We start from the raw sequence: 21,390 nt of genomic DNA, 5'->3' as shown, positions 1-21,390 counted from the left end.
GGGATAGAAGAATCGACAGACAGTTCAACAGTGAGAAAAAGAAAAGACACTTACAATGGAAACAAACAAGCAAAGAAGGGAGGTCAAATTAAAGGTGACAGTGAAAAAAGAGAGACAGGTTTGTGGCTTGTATGGAATACCAGTGAGCAGATGTGGAAATGAAACAGCAGATTAGGCAGCAGGAACCGGGACAGTTTCTCTGCTCCTCTCTCATGTTCATTAGAACCCGGGGAAATCTGGTTCCAGGTAAACCCATACAATTCATTTCTTCTGCGGAGCCTGACAGAAGTGAGGGGGATGAGGTGCAGCAGTAGGACTGGCCCAGCGGCTGTGAAGCCACAGCACAGCGGAGGGGGGCTGGGGGGAGCTGATAACAGCGAGAGGAACGGAGCAGCAGAGCAAAACAAATAAAGGAGTCAAAGCCGACTCTTATCGGCTTTGGGAGCCAGCTGCTACGGCACTGCCGTCAACAAAGTCGAACACAAAAGTTGAATTAAAAAGAAGCGGCGGAAGCTTAGTCGCAACGGAAAACGGCTGTTGAGCTTGTGTGAGAGCAGACAGTGGAGTTGTTAGGGGCTGTGGGCCATGCAGAGCGCAGGACTGCACGGCTGCCAGACCGGTTTGTCTGGTGGGGAGCCGATGAGGGTAAATCTGGGAAGGATGGTGGCCAACAAGCAGGAATGTTGTTGTCATACACTACCCCATCCACAGACGGCGCTGGAGATTCACAAACAAGCATCTTGCCGTCTTTGAATGTTTTGAACTCGGTTTTCTTCTCCTCAAACTTCATCTCCTTGACTTCGTTTGTCATCGTGCCGATGACCTCGGCAGCGCCGTCCTTCACCGCCTCTGACACCCAGGACGCCATGGCCTTCTTGGGCGAATGAACGACTCTTATCTGGATCACTTCTTCAGATATTGTCTCGATCACATGATGAGGCAACCCATTGGTCTTGGCTTCCTCAGCAGAAGCGTCTTCGTCCAGACAATACTCGTCTTCTTCTGGAGACGGCAAACCATTCTCCATCGCTTCTGTGTCAAGAGCTGCCAGGACTTCACCGGGCTCTCTGTCTTCCGGTTCCGCCTTGTCATCGGCATCCTTCAGGATGATGAGCGTCCCTTTCTTGCCGATGATGGCCTGGGACACTTCCTGTCGGACGGCTCCGGGGCTGACCTTCTCTGAGTCGGGAGTTTTCTCCTCCACGTCCCTGAGGGTGGTGTCTATGAACACGTCGTCGTCCAGAGTGGTTGACAGACTGATCCCATGAGGTCCAGAGGAGGTGGGCCCCTCAGTGAGGAGACTATCCATCACATACTTCACCGAATAAGATGCCGCCTGGGGAGACACTTGGCTTATTGAGAACGGATGGTTCACATTAATAGACTGGAGCGACCTTGGCATCGGGAGTCTACCGAAGAGCTTAGGTGACACATGTCCATCACGAAAAGAAATATAATGTAAGCCACTTCTGACAGCGATAAGAAGGCTGAGACACAAGCAGAGAAAGTGACAGAAGACAGACTGGAGGTCTTGGATAGATTCTGAGACAGTGTGGTTTGAAAGTTTTCCCTAAACAAACTACTTTACCTCAATGGTTTTTGGTTTCTCCTCCGCTGTCTCAGGCCCATCGCCAGTCTGCAGAACAAAGAGAATAAACAATCACTGCAAATCGAAGCAGAAAGTTTGCCAACAGCCTCTAAGCAGAGGAGCGTCGATCTGCGCGCACACACCTGCTTTTGAAAGACGTAATTAGTCGGAGGCATTTTTACCTGCTCCGGTTTGCTGATGGATTTTGCACAACACAATAGCTATTCACGTCGCGGCCCACACCAGGCCCATTTCGGATGAATGGCTTCTCGATCCATCACGGCGCTAAATGAATGTTTTTCAACAGCTGCTGGTGACGAAGACGTTCATTCCATTTAATGTGCGGCGTTATTGAAACGCTGAATCTAAACGACGTGGCGACTAATGTTTTCCATCAAGGTCCTCAAATTCTCATTAAACATGCAGCGAATCCATTTAGAAGCCCAGAGCACTTAAGTGTCCGTCCACGCTGTGCATTGGAAGCGCAGCAGCTATAACTCAGCACGCAGCCTGCGCTGACACCATGCTTCAAACACAAACATGCTCAGACTTCACCGGCCCGGCGCTTACATCCTGCACGTCCAGCGGCTCGATCATAGGTGCCTCATCGCCTCGGGGTGAGCGAGCCGGGGAGGAGGAGAGGCGTTTCTCCCACTCGGTAAGGCCCGGCATGACCGTGTCGGACTCCAGGAAGGAGCGCTTCAGTTCGCTGATGTTGGTTTGGTGCTTGGCCACCTCTGTTGGGGTTTCAGCCTCCTACAGTTGCCAGTCAATCATAATACAGGGAGTTGAAGCCAAAAGCGCCACGCTGGAATGACTCATGCTTTAATTAGGCAGCGGAATATCGTGGAGGTCGTGATATTATCTCTGGGGGAGCAATAATTCAGAAGGCTTCATCCGTTTACTCTCTGATGCACATCTTTACTTTGCTATATTTAGGAGCAGTCATTCCATGCACCGCCTTCATGTCAACATTTACATGGACAGCAATAACCGGAGACGTTCCTATTTATACTCAAATCTGAGTGAGCAGGTCCTCACGCACAAAAAAATGATAAAAAATAAATATGCATCAAATTGTTTGATAAAAGGCATCAGGGACAACATCGCTCGATACTCCACCACTTAACCCAGCTAACCTCTCCTCTTCATATCCACCTTCATCTCATCCATGAACCTCAACAGTTGCTTCCTCTCCTTCTTTTGCTGGGTACCAACACGTCCCCTGTCTCTTCTCTCCCCGTGTCCAAACCACTTGAGTCTGACTTCTCTGACCACCACATTCTAGTACACCTTACACATGTGGAAACACGTATCTTGAAAATACATTAGTCGAGGGAATCATTCTAGTAATATAATGTACGCTCACAAGACTAAAACCAACGTCGCCTTAAAGCTCCAATTCTCCACATAATCGTCAGCCATTATCATATATTTGTAATCATCACAGTCCCCGCTGATCGAGAATCCGCCGCAGACCCTCAGCGGGGCTCATTTAAGATCACTTGAGAAGTTTTAAACTATTATTTGTGCTTAAAGAGAGCTCATCAAGAAAACTGCCAACAGCAGAGACAGTAAATCAGACACAGCAGGATTATAAATAACCACTGAGATAAACACTATCAACAACACTTGCGTAACAGAAGAGTTGATCATCGACACACCAGTTAAACACTGGCATCAGTGCAGCAGTAATACATTTGTTGGAAACCTTACAAAATACAGTGAAGTACAGTAAGTTCAATTGATCAAACCCCTGTAGTTAGAAGTCAGTTGATGATAATGCAATTTCCCATGATCAGTGCACCTCAGTGAGAAACACATCTAGTCCAGAATATATATTGCAGTCCATGTAAACACAGCAAAGCAACACAAATGGTGGTCCTAAAATAAAGAAGCTACCACTGAAACTGTCATGCAGCGATCCAGTTTGGGGTTAAATTCAACACACAGCAGTTAGTTAGAAACTGTTTGGCTTCTATTCCTCTTTCTCTCGATGTTACACGCTAATACACAACCAACATGGAGTCTCGTGTTTATGAAACTGCCTTGGTTACAATCACACTTGATAAAGTAGGAAGCACCCACATGCCATGCCTTTGTCTCACCAACCTCAAGCATCAGATTACTGTGCTTGATAAAAACGTTCTCCCCCTTTACACGTCTTATGAAACTATACTGTAAGACAAGAAAGTATGGAGAAGACTTATGAATAGGAGGAGGCAGCTATTTGAGGGGGCTTTGCCTTGAAAAATAACTGAAAGGCTTATTTTACAAGAGGCGACAGCAGTTATTCAGGGCAAATAAATGGTAGGTGGAGATGATGTAATGCACCGAGCAGGGCCACAACATAAGCCCTCAGTACCTGAGTCGGCATCTCAGAGTCCTCGTCGGCTTCCGACTGACAGCAAGAAGATAGAGCAGAGAGTCGGCGTGAGAAGACGGTCAGGACATGGATTGCATGCACGTAGGTGACAAGTCAGAAAGAAGTGCAGAGAGGCGGAGAGCAATAGGTGTAAAAGGAAAGCATGAAAGAGTAATGAGGACTGATCTGGAACAGGGAAACAGCTGACAGAATGGCTGATGAGAAAAATGGTTATTTCATCAATGCCCAAAAGAAGAAGTCAAAAGCAGAAAAAGGAGTGCAGTGCACAGCAGTAAAATAAATGTGATGACAAATTGCAACGCACGTATATTTGGCAGCAAAACAGAGAATCAGAGGAGACAGAAATGCAGCATTATTTCTGACTTTTATGCCTATGTCTAGTTTCAAATCTCACTCAGCATTACTGAGGAATTTTAATCAGAATTCCTGACAGAGCAGTAGAGCGTGTGAGTGTCAACAGTGTGCCATTAGAATAAGCAATATTTTTGTATTATTTAGGTCAACTTCAAGTTTTTTGTTATGATGGGCTGCAGCGTGAGTTGGTATTTGAAGGAAGAAATCCACAAGAAATGAGACACAATTTCAGAAAAGAAAGCATCCACATGCTCCTCGCAACCAGATTTGTCTCGAACTCCTCGACACGTGATCATTACTAGTGATATCTTAAGGACTAGATTAGACAGCCTTTGTTAAACTAAATGAAGTTAATCGAAATGTAACTACATTTAACTCATGTGTGCTACCAATATTGTGCAGCAATTGGAAAACCAAAAAAGAAACCCAATGTGTCTCATGCAGGACATTGATTTGATGAGTCAGATAACATCATCATTGTCAACAACAGCATCATCATCGCCATTTCTTGTCCACGTTTCGTCGTACAAACCTCAGTGGCCGTCATCTCGCCATCAAAAGCAAAGTCTGTGTGCTCGCTGTCGGTCTGTTTAGCGAGCCAGACCAGAACGGTTTCCAGGAAGCAAGTGAGAGAGCAAGGAAAGGCAACTTGTAAACACCTGAAGAATGCACGCGCGCAACAACAGAGACTCTTGGTCACAACAGACACAAGTGAGGATGAGCTCCGTTTCAACACCACGAAGAATCAAGAGCAAAGAAAAGAAAATTCAAAGCAAAAGAAAAAAAGAAAATAAAGCGGAACAGACTCAGAGGAAGTTGAAACCTTCGGTCAGTTCAGTGGAACGTTGTATCAATTTGACAAGACGTGTTTAGATATTCAGGCCAATGTGGCGTCACATGACACAAAGTAACCTGACTTTCAGGCCCTCCCCCTCCTCTCCATGCACATTAACACAGGGGATGTTGCGATGCATTAGTCCATCTCTCTGCATCAGAATCAACTTTCCGACTGACAATTTGGGATTTCTAAAGTTTTGGGCTCAAAAAAGAGCGAGTAATGGCCTCATTAGCGCTTTAGAGCAGATGTTGACATGAATGATTCATTCGCTGTTGAGCGATAACGATGCAGAGACATGAAGTGGTTTGCGTGCGGCTGGAGTTGATGTCGAGTTGTTCGTAATTTGGAGTCTAACAACATAAATAAATGGAGGTGCTGAGATGGGTTAGGCACAGAGCTGACTTCTGATGAGGTTAGGGCTTAAATAGTCATGAAGGACCTGTGTTGAAGTTCAAGCTTTATAAATTTGCTTGGTCTAAAAAACTTAAGGTAATCTGTTAATAACTATGACAGCAAGATTTAATATTTCACATCCTTTCATTGTCAACTGCATCAGTAACTGTTCACTGTCGTCTTCACCCAGAGGTCATTAGATAGAGTGAGGTGGACTCTTGTGGCGAACCCTCTCATGATCGTGGAGTCACATGATGAAATGGGGGACTTGCAGTTACATCTCTGTGAACTTGACGTGACGTGGTCGATGAGGATGCAGACTACATGATGAGGATGTGACAGGGCAGAGATGAGGTTCTGAAAGTAGGCGAGCTAAGAGACGCTGGGACAGACAGTCTCCAGGTGGGCTCTGGACTGTGACGCAGCAGAGCGAGGTAACAGACGACAGAGGGAGCGTCAATGGACTTGTAGAGGCTGATACTCAAACACACAGGAGTACAACCACACACCTCCTCTTCCTCTGAACTGTCATGGTCATGGTAGCCCTGGGCAAAGGTGGCGGTCAGGGACGCTGCTTTGGGCTCCAAGTAGCAAAGACACAGAGCCAGGGGGAAGGAGAGGGTGAGCGCGTAGGGGACGGAGAACGACGTGGAGAGAAGGAAAAAGAAGATGAAGAGGAAGCAGGGAATGAGTGACGGTGACTTGATGGGCAGAAAGTTCTGCGCGCACTCTGGGAGGAAGCGCATCTCTGATAGGTCCGGGAATGTGAGGTATCCGTCTTCATCCAAGATGGAAGAAAGGTCAGGCAGGTGCAGGGAGAAGGAAAACAGAGTGCCGCCGCGCCTCTTGGCATCCTCCAGCCTCTGTTTGCGGGCCGACAGCAGCAGTGCCTGCTCCTCTAGGAGGGCGGCGTTGCGGTCTGACCGAGCCTGTCTGCGTTGGCAGCCGGCGCTGTTCTTCACCGGGCTGACCGATGAGGCCCGCTTACGCGCCTTCTCCCTGCGCCGCCGCCGCACTTTTGTCGATGAAACAGGAGATGAAGGTAGCGAGAGCTCAGAGTGGAGGGGGTCAGTTGTGTATACAGGAGGGGAGCACTGATGGGAGAGGATGTCAATCAAAGGGTGACGTGTGTGTGTAAATGGAGAGGAGCGATGGGGAAGGGGGGGGGCGAACACGCATGAACACACACAAGTATAATGTGGGGTCAAAGGAAGGACAAGAAAAGAAAAACTAATTAGTAAAGCGCACAGAAGATGAAAGCTTTACGGTCTACTGCAGCGGGTTGAGCTGAAATCAACTGGGAAATTGTCAGCCATTAAGAAACCCATCAAGAAAACAAAACAAAACGAAAACCTCAGGAAAGTGACAGCAGCTTTTCAGCAACATGATTCACCTCTGTGACATGTGACTCGAGACAATAAATGGAGAGGTGAAAGCCTCTGCTGGTTTCTCTGTCTGCCCTCTACCTTGGTGTCTGCTCTCAGCGGCGTGGTCACCGCCGCGTCAGGCGTCTGGGCGGCATCTTCCTTCTCCGCCTTCTCCTCCTCTGCCTTTTTCTCTGTTACCGTGGTGATAGTGTCTCCTTTGGCAATGACTTTGGCTGCCCCGTCAGCAGCACTGTCCTTCATTAGGGATTCATGGTTCTCCATAATCGGGGCTGAGACATGAAAGGGGTGGAGCAGAGTCAACTTACAGACAGTAGATAGACATGAAAGTTCAATGTTTGAGATGGTTAAAACGAGGGGTAACGGTTGAGTCACGACCACCTCACCTCCATCTAAACTGCGGGACATGTTGTAGCGTTTGCTGGAGGAGCGTTCGAACAGCGGGGCTGGACGGATGATCTGAGAGCTGGCTCTGCGTGTCTGAGCCTGCGTCCTGCCGCTGTAGCGGAACTTGGAACCAAGAGAAAGGAACTTTTTGGGGGGAGCTTCGGGGGACACAAGCCTGGAAGAATAATAATAAGATCATTAATTCATCTTAACCATTTCACATTCGGTCTCCATGCTACCGTAGAACAACCCAGGCTCTTGTTTTGCACCTCACCTGAAGAAGGTGTGATGTTCTACGCAGACCTTCCACAGCCTTTTGGCAGCACGGTGGTTTGGAAGCTTGAAGCCAATTGTGCTTTCAAACTGCTCAAACTGAAAGAGAAATTTGAAGGAGTGAACGTTATGTTAGTGTTTGTCTCAACTGATCTAGAAACTGATGTTTGAGTATTTTCTCACTGTACTTAGAGATGAAATGAGGTAACTGGAATAAGAATTGTGTGTCGCACCTAACGAAACACGCCTTGTTTCTTGTTCTTTCTTGTTTCATGTGTTATCTTAAACTTCATAATCGCACCGTGAGTGTGCCGAAATAACAAGATTAAGTCAGTTATATATGCAATAACACTGGGGTTATACCACCTGTCATATAACAAGTTATTAACAACAAAATCTTGACATCCTATAAGTTACCTCTCCAGGCCGAATTTTGATGTAGAAATTGTTCCTCTTGTAGGAGATCTTGAGGATTTTGGGCCAAGCAAACCGGTTGATCCGCAATCTATCTCTGTAGATGAGGAGGCCACTGGCGCAAACTCCCAGCATGATCTCCACTCCCTCTGAATCCTGAGGACAGAGAACCACATAAATAACTTCCTCAAAATGAACACCGTTTGGCTCAGAATCCATTTGACATTTTACAATCTTCTCAACGGAAACTTGACCAATATATGGGAGGTGTCCAGGAGCCAGTGCACAGCAGCAGTTTGTTTGAGAAGCAGGCAGGTGGAAAGTGGAGTCAGGCATATGGTTTTCTTATCTCCTCTATGCAGGTTCAGTGGTGGTGAATAATGACTTAAGGGGTCACTAAGAGGCAGAAGCTACAGTGAAGTCAATGGTGGGGTAAGCGTGGACTTATGCCCTTCACTGCACAGTACGTCAGATGAGCAGGTCAAAGTGACACTTCAGGAAGGAGACAGCTACGATTTCTTGAAACCATGCACAGGTCGGAAACCACACATACACTCAGGTGAGTACATGGAGCGGAGCCTCTTACCTCCCCCTCAGCAGGAGCCAAGCTTTCATAGAGACTCCCTACCAACTTGGCATTCAGCGAGAGAGGAGACAAAAGAAGGATGCTGGTCTGACACACACTTATTGTTCTTATTTATGAGCACATTGGTGCGCTTTGACAGCTCTTTATCATGTGTAACCTCTATCACTGATGGATTTAAAGCAGTCACCATTTTATCACTCCCATTTATTGTGAACATTTCAAGCTGTTTTCCAACACGATACACACCAAGACAAATGTCCCTCACAGTCTTTGGTGACAAGGTTTCGCAGACTCAACCTTCTACTCCCAGACAACAGTGATTAATGACCATGTCAATCAGCATCACATTGAAACCCGACTGAGACAGGCATGAACTTTGTGAAGCAATTGTGTTGTGGTTGCAAGCGTCACTACTGACAGCGTGGGTGAAATGGGTGTTAAAGCTTTCAGGGGAGAAAGTAATGACTCCACATCGAATCTTTTAGGGAGATCATAATGAAATAATAATACTCAGTTTGTAGCTCATCCATCAGACGAGAATTCACATTGTAAACACAGTTATGTACCTTTGCGTGGTGGAGGTCCACACCGTACATGGACAGCTTCTTTGCATTCTCCAAGAAGTGCATTTCGGCTTCGGCCGGAGTCATCCTCCTGAGCGAGAAACAAAAGTTGATTGCACACAGGTTTTCTGCTCAATAAAACGCACATTAGATAATTAGAATTAGAATGAATCCCAATAAAGCCAGAAAGAGACATCTTTTATTGCACCAAACCGTCAGCCAAATGCAGGATTTTCCTGTTTTAATGGCTGATTTTTATAGGTTATTTTAATGTGGGCTCTGCAGAGTAACATGACTCTTCCAGCCATTTATAGAATAGTCGGGAAGTGAATCCAGGAACTGTCTCTGGCTCAACACGACCGCTTCACGTTACACACAGATCAATGATGGACAGCAGGAATGTGAAGCTCATGAAGCCAACAGTTGGACAAAAGAGAGGTGAGTTTTAATGAGTGGATGATAAAAACATTTCATCTTTTCATCACACGGTGACGCCAAAATAATGGACGGAAGAGTGATGCTTATCAGGTGGAAAACCCACATATTTAACATACAAAACGCTAGGTAATGAAGAAATTCAGTTCAAATGTTCTGTATTTTGTGTAAAAAAATTGTACTCCACAGAGGCTGCGTGTTTACTCACTTGTAGGTTTTGTGAAGCTCCACGACCTTCTCCTCGAGCTCTTTGGTCTGGTTTGGCGCGAAGCGTAGCTCGCTGATGTAGTCGCTGCCCATTTCATCAGGGTCATAGTCGCCGAGCTCAGACTGAGCTGTGTACGATCCCAGAACGGTGTGGGTGGCGAAAGAACACGGAAGCCGACCTGAAACCACGTCGTCTCTCAGTTGAAGGCAGAGGTAGTACCTGAGGAGGGCACAAAGATATTGGTCATATTTACACAGAACTTATTCTTCACTCCAGCTGCAGTTGAAGCCTTATCAACTGTCCATTAAAATGATGAAGAAATACATACAGTACAACAGTTACAGGACCAAATGTACTGAATTTATCTCTGTTTATATAAAACTGTCATCTGTTGAGCCACAGATCACCCTGTCACTTAACTGTTCTACCCTGCCTGCGCTCTCCTTCATCACTGTCCATCCAACTGTGTTCACCACTTCTACTGTGTGCCTGTCTTCACTCCTCTCATTCACACGTGTTCTATGCCTTCATTTCTCTTCTCACAAGCTCACTCTCCTGCTTACTTACAACAAATCACCATTATAAAAACTCTCAAAGACTAAAATGAGCACCGTGTGAGCCGAAATAACAACAAGGACTTGGCTGTGAGGCAGGTATAATGCTGCCCACAGGGAAGGCCACAATCATGATTTGAGCTCTCCAAGAGAGTTATTTTTGTCTCCTAGAAATGAATCACTAAGTGTTTTGTGAAGATGTCCAGGGAGGAAAAAAGAAAAATACTGTAACAAAGCAGTGTGCAAGGACAAAGACGGTTACGAGCCGAGAACAAAAGCAGCTAAACAGTGCTGCAATACATTTTGTGAAATACAACACTGACCTTGTGATGTCTTCTGACAGCTGGGAGGGATCTGGAGGGTAAAACTTCACATTGAACGCAAAGTTCCAGGGACCAGCTGGTGCAACAAAAGGAAAATCGTATTGTTAAAAAAAAGATTCCAACACAGGTAACTGTTAAATACACGTACTACTTGTACCTCTGATCTGCTTCTTCAGCTCTTTGGATGGATCCAGCCAATTCTGTGAAGCACAAACCGAACACAGAGTGAATGAACTGATAAAACCTGAAATTCAAACACTTCCTGTTACCTTCTGATTTTCCACATCTCTGTAGGTAATGCCAAAGTAATCCTTCTCCAGCAGGTTGAGGTGATCACACACTTTGTCGAAGAGCATTTGACCCTTGGCTCTTTTCTGGGGAGACATAAAATGATTTTCGGTCACTGCAAACCCAACTCAAGCTTTACACAATGTAAAGCAGTACAACAAGTTTGAAAAATAAGACAACATAAAAATGCTAGTTGAAAACATTTTCCAGGTTTTATATTGCACTTAGAATAAAAGCCTCAAACATCCATGCTGAGGATGTGAATGTCACGGAAATTATAGGAATGGATTAGAGAGGATTTTTCCTGACAGGAGTGAGCTGAAGTTAAAACACTGTTGAGGGGATGAAACGTGGAAAACACAAAAACGTGTTACTGGAAAATGGAAATCTGCATCTGCCAATTACATACATTTAAAAGCAACCCATTTAATCTGTTTAAATTGAGCAAAAGTTACTGTTCGCAACCACAAGGTCAAACTCGGACCTCACAATGTGGGCTTGTACTCAGCAGGCAGTTGGGGATTAACTGATCGTAAACAGATGGGATGCAATTAACTAAAAAACTGCTAATAAACATCAATAATGGATGCTGACACTGGCCTTTCAGTCTGAAGAACACACTAGTATTTAATGTCACCGTAGTGTTTCGTTCATGAATGTCATGGGTAGTGTTCATAGTGTCGTGTTCATGAACAGGAAACAAAAAGGTTCCTCAAATATGATGGAAGAGTTGTTCCGTCTTTCAGAGAATATGACGTGTTAAAAAAAGAGAATCCCGACCTTCTTAAAATGCAAACATTTTCTATACAAAAGTGAACCTGCTTTCATCAAAATACTCAGCAAAACTTCACATATTTGAAGTTCATGCTATAAAAATGAGAAACTGCAACTTCTACATTTGACATACATTGAGTGTGTTTTAGTTCCTGTATTCGCACAGCTGTCATGTTTCTGTCGCCATAATTCTACATCCTAATCTCTTTGTCTCTCTCCCAGTCTTTCTGTGGGGGATCATGTAATCAAAGTAACACGCAGAGACAACCACACAGATTCCCTCTGACAAATGTTGCTCAGTCACAGACCGCCATCCCATCAACACCGGCCAAGCGCTCGGCTAATCCTCGAGGACAAACCCCTGATGGGGAGGAATCAGCTCAGAGGAGATTTGAGTAGAAAGTTCTGGCACTCAGACATTTATTTATCATTATTATTTAGTATTTGCAGAGCACATAAAATAAAATACAGTTGAAGCTGAACACCTCGGGACAGACACTCTAATATTGTTATATACATATAACAAGATCGGCAGAGATGATGTCATCTCAGTGACAATGTCCTGACTTCTGCTTCACAAGTCACAACAAAACATAATGACAATTTTCGAATGCAGTGCCTGAACCTGTTCATTAACTCCTGCTTGGCTGGGGTGCCGGTAATATTTTGTCACTATGGCAACACTGCTCCTCTCAGCCTGATATCAGACCATTATTTGAGGTCACAAAGATTTCCTAAAGACTTTCAAAGCTTAACAAATGCAGCTAAAATTTGGCCTGGGAAATCTTCTAATATGAAACGAAACAACAGTGCAAAGCTCGTGTGTACTGGTGTTGTTTTGAATGTGAGCTTCATCAGTTTAAAGGCTAATGAGAAGTAAATGTAAGCTGTTAAGTGAGACAAAGAGAAGCTTTATTCGTCCAAAGTTCTCCCACAAGTCCCATGATTTTATCTAATTAGTCATGACATGAAGAAGCTGGGAAGTCCAAGAAAAGACTTGAAAAGAAATGGCTTGTGCAGGTTAGTGTTGGAACCAGCATTTCGAGTCACTTCTGTCGCGCCTCACCTCGACATTGAGCGTGAATTCGGAGCCGTCCAGCAGCGTCACCTTGCACTGCATGATCTTCACCTTCTTCACTCCTCTTAACGGCGAGCGGGACAGTCGACTGGTGGACGACCTCTGGGATTCCTGGTCCTCGTCAAGCAACTCCTACAGCAGCCACAACAAGCACAGCTCCATCAGCATTCTTCACCTAACGTCTTCCCCACACCTTCACGGATGGTTGACCAAATTGAAGGCCAAAGTCAGCGCCATACAGGTGTGTTTTAAGCATGTTAGTGGAGCCTGTTCTCAGCTCACCACACTAAATTTAATTCATTGACCAGAAGTGGCTGTCTCCAACAGCTCTGCTGAAAACTAAAAATAGAGACCAAGCTCCTGAACGTAATCAGGTTCCAGCAGGGGAGCCGAAGGTGCACCGCCGTTCTGACTCGAAACAGAAAATCCAATTTTCTACTTGAGTGAAATCAGGGCTCCGCCTCACAACAGACCTGTGGCTCCGACATAATTCATAAACAAGTGAAATTGTGTTTGGAGCAAGCTATTCCGCAGTTCGCCATATTGAAATGCATTTTCTCAATAAGCACAAGCAATGATTTAATGAGTTATCCGAGGATCAGCAGATCACACCACAAGCACTTGTACAACTTGTACTTATCTGACCCCCAGCCATTTCAAGGTTAAATTCATTGAAATGTGTTTCCAGGTGTAAAGTAAGACATACAGTAGTCATGTGTCTGAATTTCATCTGTGATCAGCTCGGTCTCTCACCTGGGTCACCTGCTCTTTCCTGGTCGGCGTGCTGTGTCCGACAGCGGCAGGGAGTTGTTCCGGTTGGTTCTGAGGTGAAGTGGGTGCAGCGGCAGCTTTGGAGTTCCCCTTCTCAGACTCCTTGTTCTCCTGCTGCTGCTTGGCCTCGGAGTCAGCTCCTGATTCTGTCGTCATGGTGAATCACGCTGCGATGGGAGAGGAGAGTTGTTGAGGACTCGTCTTGATCGCTTCGACATTGCTATCTGTTATGTCTCATGCATTTATGGTATTTTTAAACATTGGCGTTTCTTGCAAAAGACATTTGAAATCTCAAAAGTAAGAGCACTGTGCTTCAACGTTTAACGCAAAACTTTTTTCCCCAAAACGTTGTGAAGTCTGACACAATGTTTTGTGAAGTCTGTCCATTTACTGGACCAGTTGGTCCATTTAAATCAACAAGAAGGGAACATGTCACATAAATAGTATGATTTCCACCACCATGTATTTAACCTCCATAGTTTAACACGTCTGAAATGCTTTTATGGATCGGGTTCTGAGGTTGACCTTGAGCGAGTGCGGGACACAAACAACAACAAAGACACCTCCGCAACCGAGGCTGACAATCTCCCACTAAGAGGAAACATCTAATGGCTTGTTATTCCAAACTGAGATGACAGCTAGGAAGATCACACTGGGGGCCTCTCTGGGAATGGGACCCACGGGCTTTGAGCTCTGATGTGTAGCACAGTGGCAGTCGCTGGGTCAAGATGCCTGTCATTCTCCTGCAGGCCTCGAACTCCCTCCGCTCTATTTATAGGGTCGAGTTTACTTGCTGGTGGGAGGATCCCTGACTTTGAGCCCAAGCTCGGGGACACCAGTGTCTGGGTCAACACAAACAAGCAGCGTGAGCTCAAGGCAGCTGAGAGCTGAACACAAGGTGAACATATAGTCAGATGCAGGTTTATCAAACAGGATCTTATCTTCAGTTCCATCAAGTCATATCCATCCAACAGTCTATCTCCAAGTTTATATTGTCATGTTAGTTTGTTTTGACTCCTAAGCACAATGATGACCACCATGATATATATATGATATATAAACCCAAGAGCTGCACACAAACCCATGACATTTTTCTTGTAGGCTGTAGCATCCTTCCTGTTTATAACTTTTGTTTATAACTTTAGAAAGTGTACCTCAATATTCCATCATTCTTATTCCAGCATTCCTTCCTCTTGTTTCCGTCGCATAATTCAAACCATCCGTACTCGCACGTCAGTCGTTTGGAATGACAATGTTTTTTTACTCAGGATGCTTCCTAGTTTTGGCCGCGGTCAGGAACTCAATTTGGACCAGATGGTCGTCTCCACGTGTCCATCTGCCGACATCACGACAGCTGGATTTCCGGGACGGACTGTGCCACTGCACAGCACTTAGCTTTTAATACTAAGGCAACTATATTAATGCCGTTCAAAAGCTGGATGACTCGTCTGCCCCTGAGCTCAGAGGTTGCAAACGGCTAATGAGCCAAACTTCATTAGCAGTTGATGTGAGCAATGTTTAATTCATTACCATTATACAGTAATAGAAGGATAAAATAATTTTTAACATCCTCTTTCAGAAACAGAATTAATCATGGAGTGAAATGAAGCTCAACTGTGTAACCCAAACCATTTGACTTGTTATTAATTTGGCTTCATGAGGCTGTAAATCAGGATTTAAACTGGATACATGAATCCTGGATTGGAGTGCTTGTTCTTCAGAGCCCGACTGCGTGGAGCTCAGGGATCATGGGTCACTACAGCATGCTGATGTGAATCTTTTCTATCTGACAGCTCAGTGACTTCAGGTGTCATATAAAGATAGTAAGGCAGGTTGTGGAACTTTTATTGGAGGATTTAAGCGGCGGAAATGTGATGTCACAAATCCAACCTTCAGAGTTAATGGCTAGGTTTTTAATGACTGATGCTGAAGTGAATCCAACCAGTTGTACCACTCCGTGATTAGCTGACGACCTTTGCTTCCATTAACCCCTAAACAGGAACTATGCACGGAGCGAGCACCGACATCTTTGCACCATAGAAAAGGAGGAAGAAAACGTTCAGTCAGTGGTGACAGACACTCTTCACAGGGCCACACAACAGCCCACACAGTGCGTAGTGTGTTGCCCTCACTGGTACATTATGCATCCAAAAGGCTGAATTCATTAATCGTGCCACATTTCAATTAGTAAACAAGCACAGTCGCTCTATTGCGGCCTTCGATTTTAAATTAACTCTCCAACAAAATGTTCATTAACGGTAAGGTTTCAAAATGCATGCAGTCTTACAGACATAAATAATATCAACATTTAGTAAGCAACAACATTTAACACATGAATAACGTGTTCATCTGTGATGCAGGATTCCCATGGTCACCTTGTGGTCAAGGCCAACTGAGGTCACATGACTTCCGTAACTACCCGTAAATATTTAACCTTTGACACTAACTTTTGCTGCAGAAATGAGACCTCACACATAAAGGGTGTGTTCCTATATGACATATTTACATTCTGGTTACCATGTTTGAAGATTAAAGATTCCCAAGAGGCTAGTGACCCATTTGCCACTGTGGGTTTATGTGGTCCGCATCAGGAAAAAAGGGATTTTCTATAGAGTTTAGTTGGAGATCTGTGTACACATTTGTTCCTCCACACATCTCATCATAAAAATATTTCAATATTCTTTTTCCTTTTATGGAAAGACTGAATGAAAGCTTATTCCATAGAATGCTTTAAATATCACCATGTAGAAATCTAATCGAAGCTTCCTCATGAGGGTACTATTTTTTAATTTACCCATTCATAGATGGATTTACTTTATTGATCCTGAGCTGGGAAATTACGGTTATTATTTCCCCTTATATAAATCCCACATGAAGCCAGCCAATTAAGCCAGGGGTCGGGAAATCCACTCAAATCAGAATGAAAATCACATTCAGGTGGATTTATTAGCACAAGAGAATTGCTGTTTCTAATGCACAATGGAGATAAATCAGACAGCTGCAGCCTTTCATAATTGACCAGAGACACTAAGAGCTCTGCTGCCACACTGTGCATAAAATCTCAATTTTAAAATCCATTTGTGAATGTCACACAAGCGCCCGGTAAGTGGACTCTGCGAAACCATCTGTTCCAGGCTGACCATCGCAGCCGAGCCCATCCCTGCCTCTCCTGTCCTCCTTACTCCCAAAGACTCCCGTGGGGCTCGTGAAAGACACTAGAAGAGGGCGAGTAGGCGTTTCTTGACACGTCACGGCGGAACCTGAAGCAGCCACAAGTTTCTGAAGCAAGGCTCTCGCGAGGGTGACAGCTGCCATATATCTCAGCTACTGTAATAGGAAACCATGTTGCTGCTCCAGCGCTTTAATGAGACACGTCTGTTGAGGGGTTACTGATTCCCCCAAGTGTTTTCAAGCACTCGAGAGTAAACAACCGCAGATGAGTTGACATCATTTGATGCTTTGAAGATAATAGACCAAGGTGTTAACAGACTAGAAAATGTGTAGCTGTGGTTTCTTGTTCATAGATATGAAAATCGTGCTTTTGCTTTTCACAGAAATAATACAACAAGTCAAACAAATAAAACCACCATAATCGTGCGCCTCACAAAGAAACTTTATCGATTAGGCGTCTTCATGTAAAGTACATGATAGAATGTCTGGAGAAAAAGTGGAACATTGTAACGTTCTCAATGGATGGGAAAAGTTATTTTAGCTGTATTAGAAGCTTCTTTGTTCCCCTTCCAAACGTTCAGCCAAACCACTAACAAGATTGAAGTAAACAATCCACTCTTCTCCAGCAGCATTTGGAAAGAGTCGACTGGACGCACAGAGGTGAAACTGTGCTGAGCACATTTTGCTGAGGACGCCATAAATCCCGTCAGCTTGCTGCTGCGTTTACATTCTTCACATTACTGTCTTTTGGACCAAGGCATTCAGGGTTAAGACATGACTTCAATGTCTTGGTTGTGCACTTGACTGAGAGACACCAGTGTTTCTCTGCGAGTGTGTAGTCAGATAAAGACACTGTTGGTTCGCTCAAAAGCCCGCGACACAAAAGAAAATCCTGAAATACGTGTTTACAGCCGGTTGAGCGGCTGCTTCAACCGATGGGAAATCCTTGTGAACGTAAAAGATTAGACCAGAATCTTTGCGCCATAATGAGAAGATAATTAGGGGAGCGCTGGAGACAGACCAAGGAGGATTAAAAGGCCTTGGATTAGTACGGAGCAAATCAAAGACGACTTGATTGGCAATCATTCTGGCAAATACGTCTGTTAGTGTGAGCGATTGATCTAATCGAGGGGGATAAGTGGTGAGAAAGTTATCCAGCAGTAACGTGACGACAGTCCTCAGTTATGCCGAATGTAAACAACCACACAAATTGAGTGATTGTTTCAATGCTAAGTAGATTGTTGTTAAACTGTCCAGCCCAAGCCCTGGTGGGCTTCACAGAAAACGCCAATGGGCAGAGACCACTACTGCAGGCACTGAACAATTCAGGGGGTGATGCATTAAACATGAGTCCTTTTGGGATGCAGCACCTCCAGATCCATCAAAGCAAACTCCAATTCAGTTCAATTCAATTTGAACTCAGCAGTTGGAAACCAGGCTGGAAGTCAAAGTTTTAAACTTTCACTTTCCATACTATAATCCACACATCTCGCCTGCTTAGCTTCCCCTGGTTCCCAAAGTTGCCCACAGAATGATAATTATGGAAAGAGTCCAAGTGGGAAAACAAGGTAGCGAGGGAGTGGCCCCGAAAAGTTAATCTCATCAATAGCCGTTGTTTAAAGAGCCTCTAGAATAACAATCACCACAATAACAAAAGCCCAACGACTCGGAGAAACACAGAGAAATCATTGACATGTAAAGAAGCCACTTATTCTTAACAGGCTTTTGAACACAAAGAGAAGCGGTTGATGCTATTCTTATCAATGACCCACTTATATCGCTCCTTTTGGCGACTTCATTCCTGAATCTGGATCTTTGGGACGGCTAGCCATGAGTAGCAGAACAGGTTCTGATTCCATCAGCTACAGAACAAGACAATGAAAAACGGCTTCTGAGTAAAAACCCTTGTTGGCAGCCAAATGAGTGCTGTATTATTATGGACATTTCATGAGTAACGTTTCCGCCATACATTAATATAGGAAAGTGCTGCAGAGCCACTTGCTGCATACAATTATGGGATGTTCAGGATCAACACAGCAAACCCTTTGGATCTGCTGGATGTGCGTTGAGAAAAGTATTTGTCCATATAAAGTACTACTAGTAATACTAGTGATCAAATATCACAACTTTCAGTGTCATGACACCAGCATTCATGTTTAGCACCGACACAACAACACTTCACTCAAAGTCAGACACAAAACAAAACAAAAAAAGCCAATCATTTCCAATAAAGGAAACTCTACAAGTCACTGGAGATGTTTTGAAGGGCATTCTATAGATAAAACATTCAGCGTGGCTGAAAGCAAACGTCTCCTTAAGTCTTCCATGAAGTGATCCAACATAATAGAACCTGGCGTCCATCTCCCTCAAACACATACGACAATGGCCCTGGCTGTGCGTGCAACAAGAGCTCACTGTGCATCTGAAAGTGTCTAGTCAGACTCCGGCCATGGCTGTCCCGGCCGGAGGATGCTAAATGAGGAGCCAGATGGAGTCATAGCCACGCCTACCGCACTGCAGATCAAAAACAGCCCGCAATTCCATCCAAAAGCAGCCGACGGTGTCACCAAATGAGCCCGGGTCGTACCTCCAGATGTTGGGAACGACTCCCAATGAGTCAGCAAATGTTATTAGCTTAATTAGCTTAAATGAAATGACTCGTTTTTTATCTAACACTTCCTCAGCGCCGTGCCTCATGTGATGTCTTAACGTGACTACACGCCACACACACCAACAACCAGCATCTTTCATTCACGACAAAAGCTGGGACTTTTTCCTCGGATACAGAAGCGGCGTCTTTTAGTGACGTCCGCGGCAGATGTGGACGTAAATAGCATCAAGGTAAGGCGACGCGAACGAGCGTGTTTTGTCAAGCAACCCCGACATTAAGGCGATGAAACAGAAGCTTGTTACCAGATAAACGCGTCCTTGGTGAGCTGGTGAGGCGGACAGCCTTCGCTGGAGCCTGTGTTTCCAAACAGCGGTGCTACTCTGCAGCAGCTCCCCACACAGCAGCCTATCAAGCTGCTCCGCCGCAGAGGATTGTGGGACACGCACAGCAGCACACCCCCTGCGCGAACGCGCGCGGAGGCGTGCACGCGGAGCCAAGCAACGGATGGCACCGGAGTTGATAGCTATTACTGAATGACAGTGTTATTATTGTGTTATAACCCGTGACTTTGGTTCATGTCTGCATGGACATGCAATGCCCGTTGTCATTTACATTAAAATGTGCGAAAGCAATCACTAATAAAAATATAATTTATGTAATGGAATAAATAAATAGCAAACAAATTGATTACGACTGTGGCGAAAATCAATCCGCCTCTGGGGGATTAAAAAAAGAGGAATACTGATGACGGCCTGAGATTAAAAACATAAATTAAATTAGCCATTGAATTAGTTTTATTTGATGAAAATGTCTCGGTAGCATCCGAGTAATTCTGTATTTTTCTGGATTATTTTCAACGTGAGCGAATGACTTAGTATTTTAGCATCATACTACACTTCATTCAATGGTGTTTGTTGAATGAATTATTGTGCTTGAACTCCTTCCACAGTATCAAGAGCACAACTGTGATGAAATACTGCATGAATGAGCTCAATATAACTGGAATTTATTCAGAATTACACAGAATTATACAGAATTACCACATTTCTTGACACTCTTCATTGTAATTATAAAAGGCACACCCTGCTTCTGCTTGGGTTTTAATATAGGCCTGAATTCATTTAAAATATTCATGGCATTTTCCGACCAAATACATTAAAATTTAATTAAAATACAGCAACTAATGTATCTTTATCACACGTTATTAAAAGCACAATAGCCATGTAATTGATCACTAATGACATATTCAGGTTCATTCATTTATAATGAAACATTATCTAGTACGCACAATAACAACAAATAAATAACACGAACCTATCAGCGACTTTTTTTCTGTCTTTCTATTAAGATTCAAAGCTAAAGGTAAGACAAACTACCAAGGACTGAATGCACAAATGAATAATTGATTTTAATGAAAACATTTAGACGCCACAGTGTAAACGTTTCAACAACCTCTAAAAGGACCTAGAATGTGTCACTGGTGCACAGCTTTGCTATTGAATTTCAGACCTCCTAACGCCGCCGCGCACACACCCACCCCAGTGAAACCTAAAACATAGGCAGAAGTCAGTGCGGGGCACCCGGCGGGCACATCTGCCGCCGCCCTCCAAAACCCACGCATGTGGTTTTGCGTGAACAAACATTAACGTTGGAGCCAGTTTGTAATTACTGTCGAGGGCCGCTCACTCCAGGAGGATTGTGGGTTCACTCTCCCAGCGGAGAACTTGACCCAACTAGGTCAAACATTCCACTTTTATTTCCTTTAATTGCTCACACACTACAGTAGTGCGCGGCCGGCCAACACACACAGAGAGACAAATTTAGACCAGCGCACGTGACAGATTCTCTTCCGCAGACTCAACGCAACAAGTCTGTAAATAGCCACGCACAGACGGCACAGACTGATCATAAACACTTGTGTCTTTATGTAACAAAGGATTGTGACTTGAAGCTGAGAGCTTTCACAAGTGGCCACAGACGAGTGTGCGCTCACAGATGACCTTCATAACC

At 44.6% G+C, this 21,390-nt stretch overlaps 1 protein-coding gene across 17 annotated transcripts in view; it reads right to left on the bottom strand.

Moving 5' to 3' along the window:
* Nucleotides 1-21,390, bottom strand: part of epb41l3b (erythrocyte membrane protein band 4.1-like 3b) — a 30,653-nt gene that overhangs the window by 4,444 nt on the left and 4,819 nt on the right. For 4 of the 17 annotated variants that reach the window (XM_053882561.1, XM_053882564.1, XM_053882566.1 and 1 more), the window contains exons 1-19: nucleotides 19,683-19,798; nucleotides 13,581-13,765; nucleotides 12,816-12,959; nucleotides 10,957-11,061; nucleotides 10,845-10,887; nucleotides 10,688-10,763; nucleotides 9,811-10,029; nucleotides 9,171-9,258; nucleotides 8,605-8,649; nucleotides 8,022-8,174; nucleotides 7,606-7,703; nucleotides 7,331-7,506; nucleotides 7,026-7,216; nucleotides 6,069-6,653; nucleotides 4,861-4,914; nucleotides 3,954-3,989; nucleotides 2,159-2,344; nucleotides 1,589-1,636; nucleotides 701-1,336 (exon numbers count right to left, since the gene is read on the bottom strand). In XM_053882561.1, the coding sequence (XP_053738536.1) occupies nucleotides 701-1,336; nucleotides 1,589-1,636; nucleotides 2,159-2,344; nucleotides 3,954-3,989; nucleotides 4,861-4,914; nucleotides 6,069-6,653; nucleotides 7,026-7,216; nucleotides 7,331-7,506; nucleotides 7,606-7,703; nucleotides 8,022-8,174; nucleotides 8,605-8,649; nucleotides 9,171-9,258; nucleotides 9,811-10,029; nucleotides 10,688-10,763; nucleotides 10,845-10,887; nucleotides 10,957-11,061; nucleotides 12,816-12,959; nucleotides 13,581-13,754 (3,057 nt within the window). In that variant the 5' untranslated portion in view covers nucleotides 13,755-13,765; nucleotides 19,683-19,798. Of the gene's footprint in view, nucleotides 1-700; nucleotides 1,337-1,588; nucleotides 1,637-2,158; nucleotides 2,345-3,953; nucleotides 3,990-4,860; nucleotides 4,915-6,068; nucleotides 6,654-7,025; nucleotides 7,217-7,330; nucleotides 7,507-7,605; nucleotides 7,704-8,021; nucleotides 8,175-8,604; nucleotides 8,650-9,170; nucleotides 9,259-9,810; nucleotides 10,030-10,687; nucleotides 10,764-10,844; nucleotides 10,888-10,956; nucleotides 11,062-12,815; nucleotides 12,960-13,580; nucleotides 13,766-19,682; nucleotides 19,799-21,390 lie in introns of those variants that run through there. The other 13 variants (XM_053882571.1, XM_053882573.1, XM_053882575.1 and 10 more) reach the window with 11 other exon arrangements.

The sequence above is a fragment of the Synchiropus splendidus genome, chromosome 13 (genome assembly GCF_027744825.2).
Source record: "Synchiropus splendidus isolate RoL2022-P1 chromosome 13, RoL_Sspl_1.0, whole genome shotgun sequence".
NCBI classification, from domain to species: domain Eukaryota; kingdom Metazoa; phylum Chordata; class Actinopteri; order Syngnathiformes; family Callionymidae; genus Synchiropus; species Synchiropus splendidus.
The sequence above is the reverse complement of the archived record's forward strand: the minus strand, read 5'-3'. Positions and strand labels throughout refer to the sequence as shown.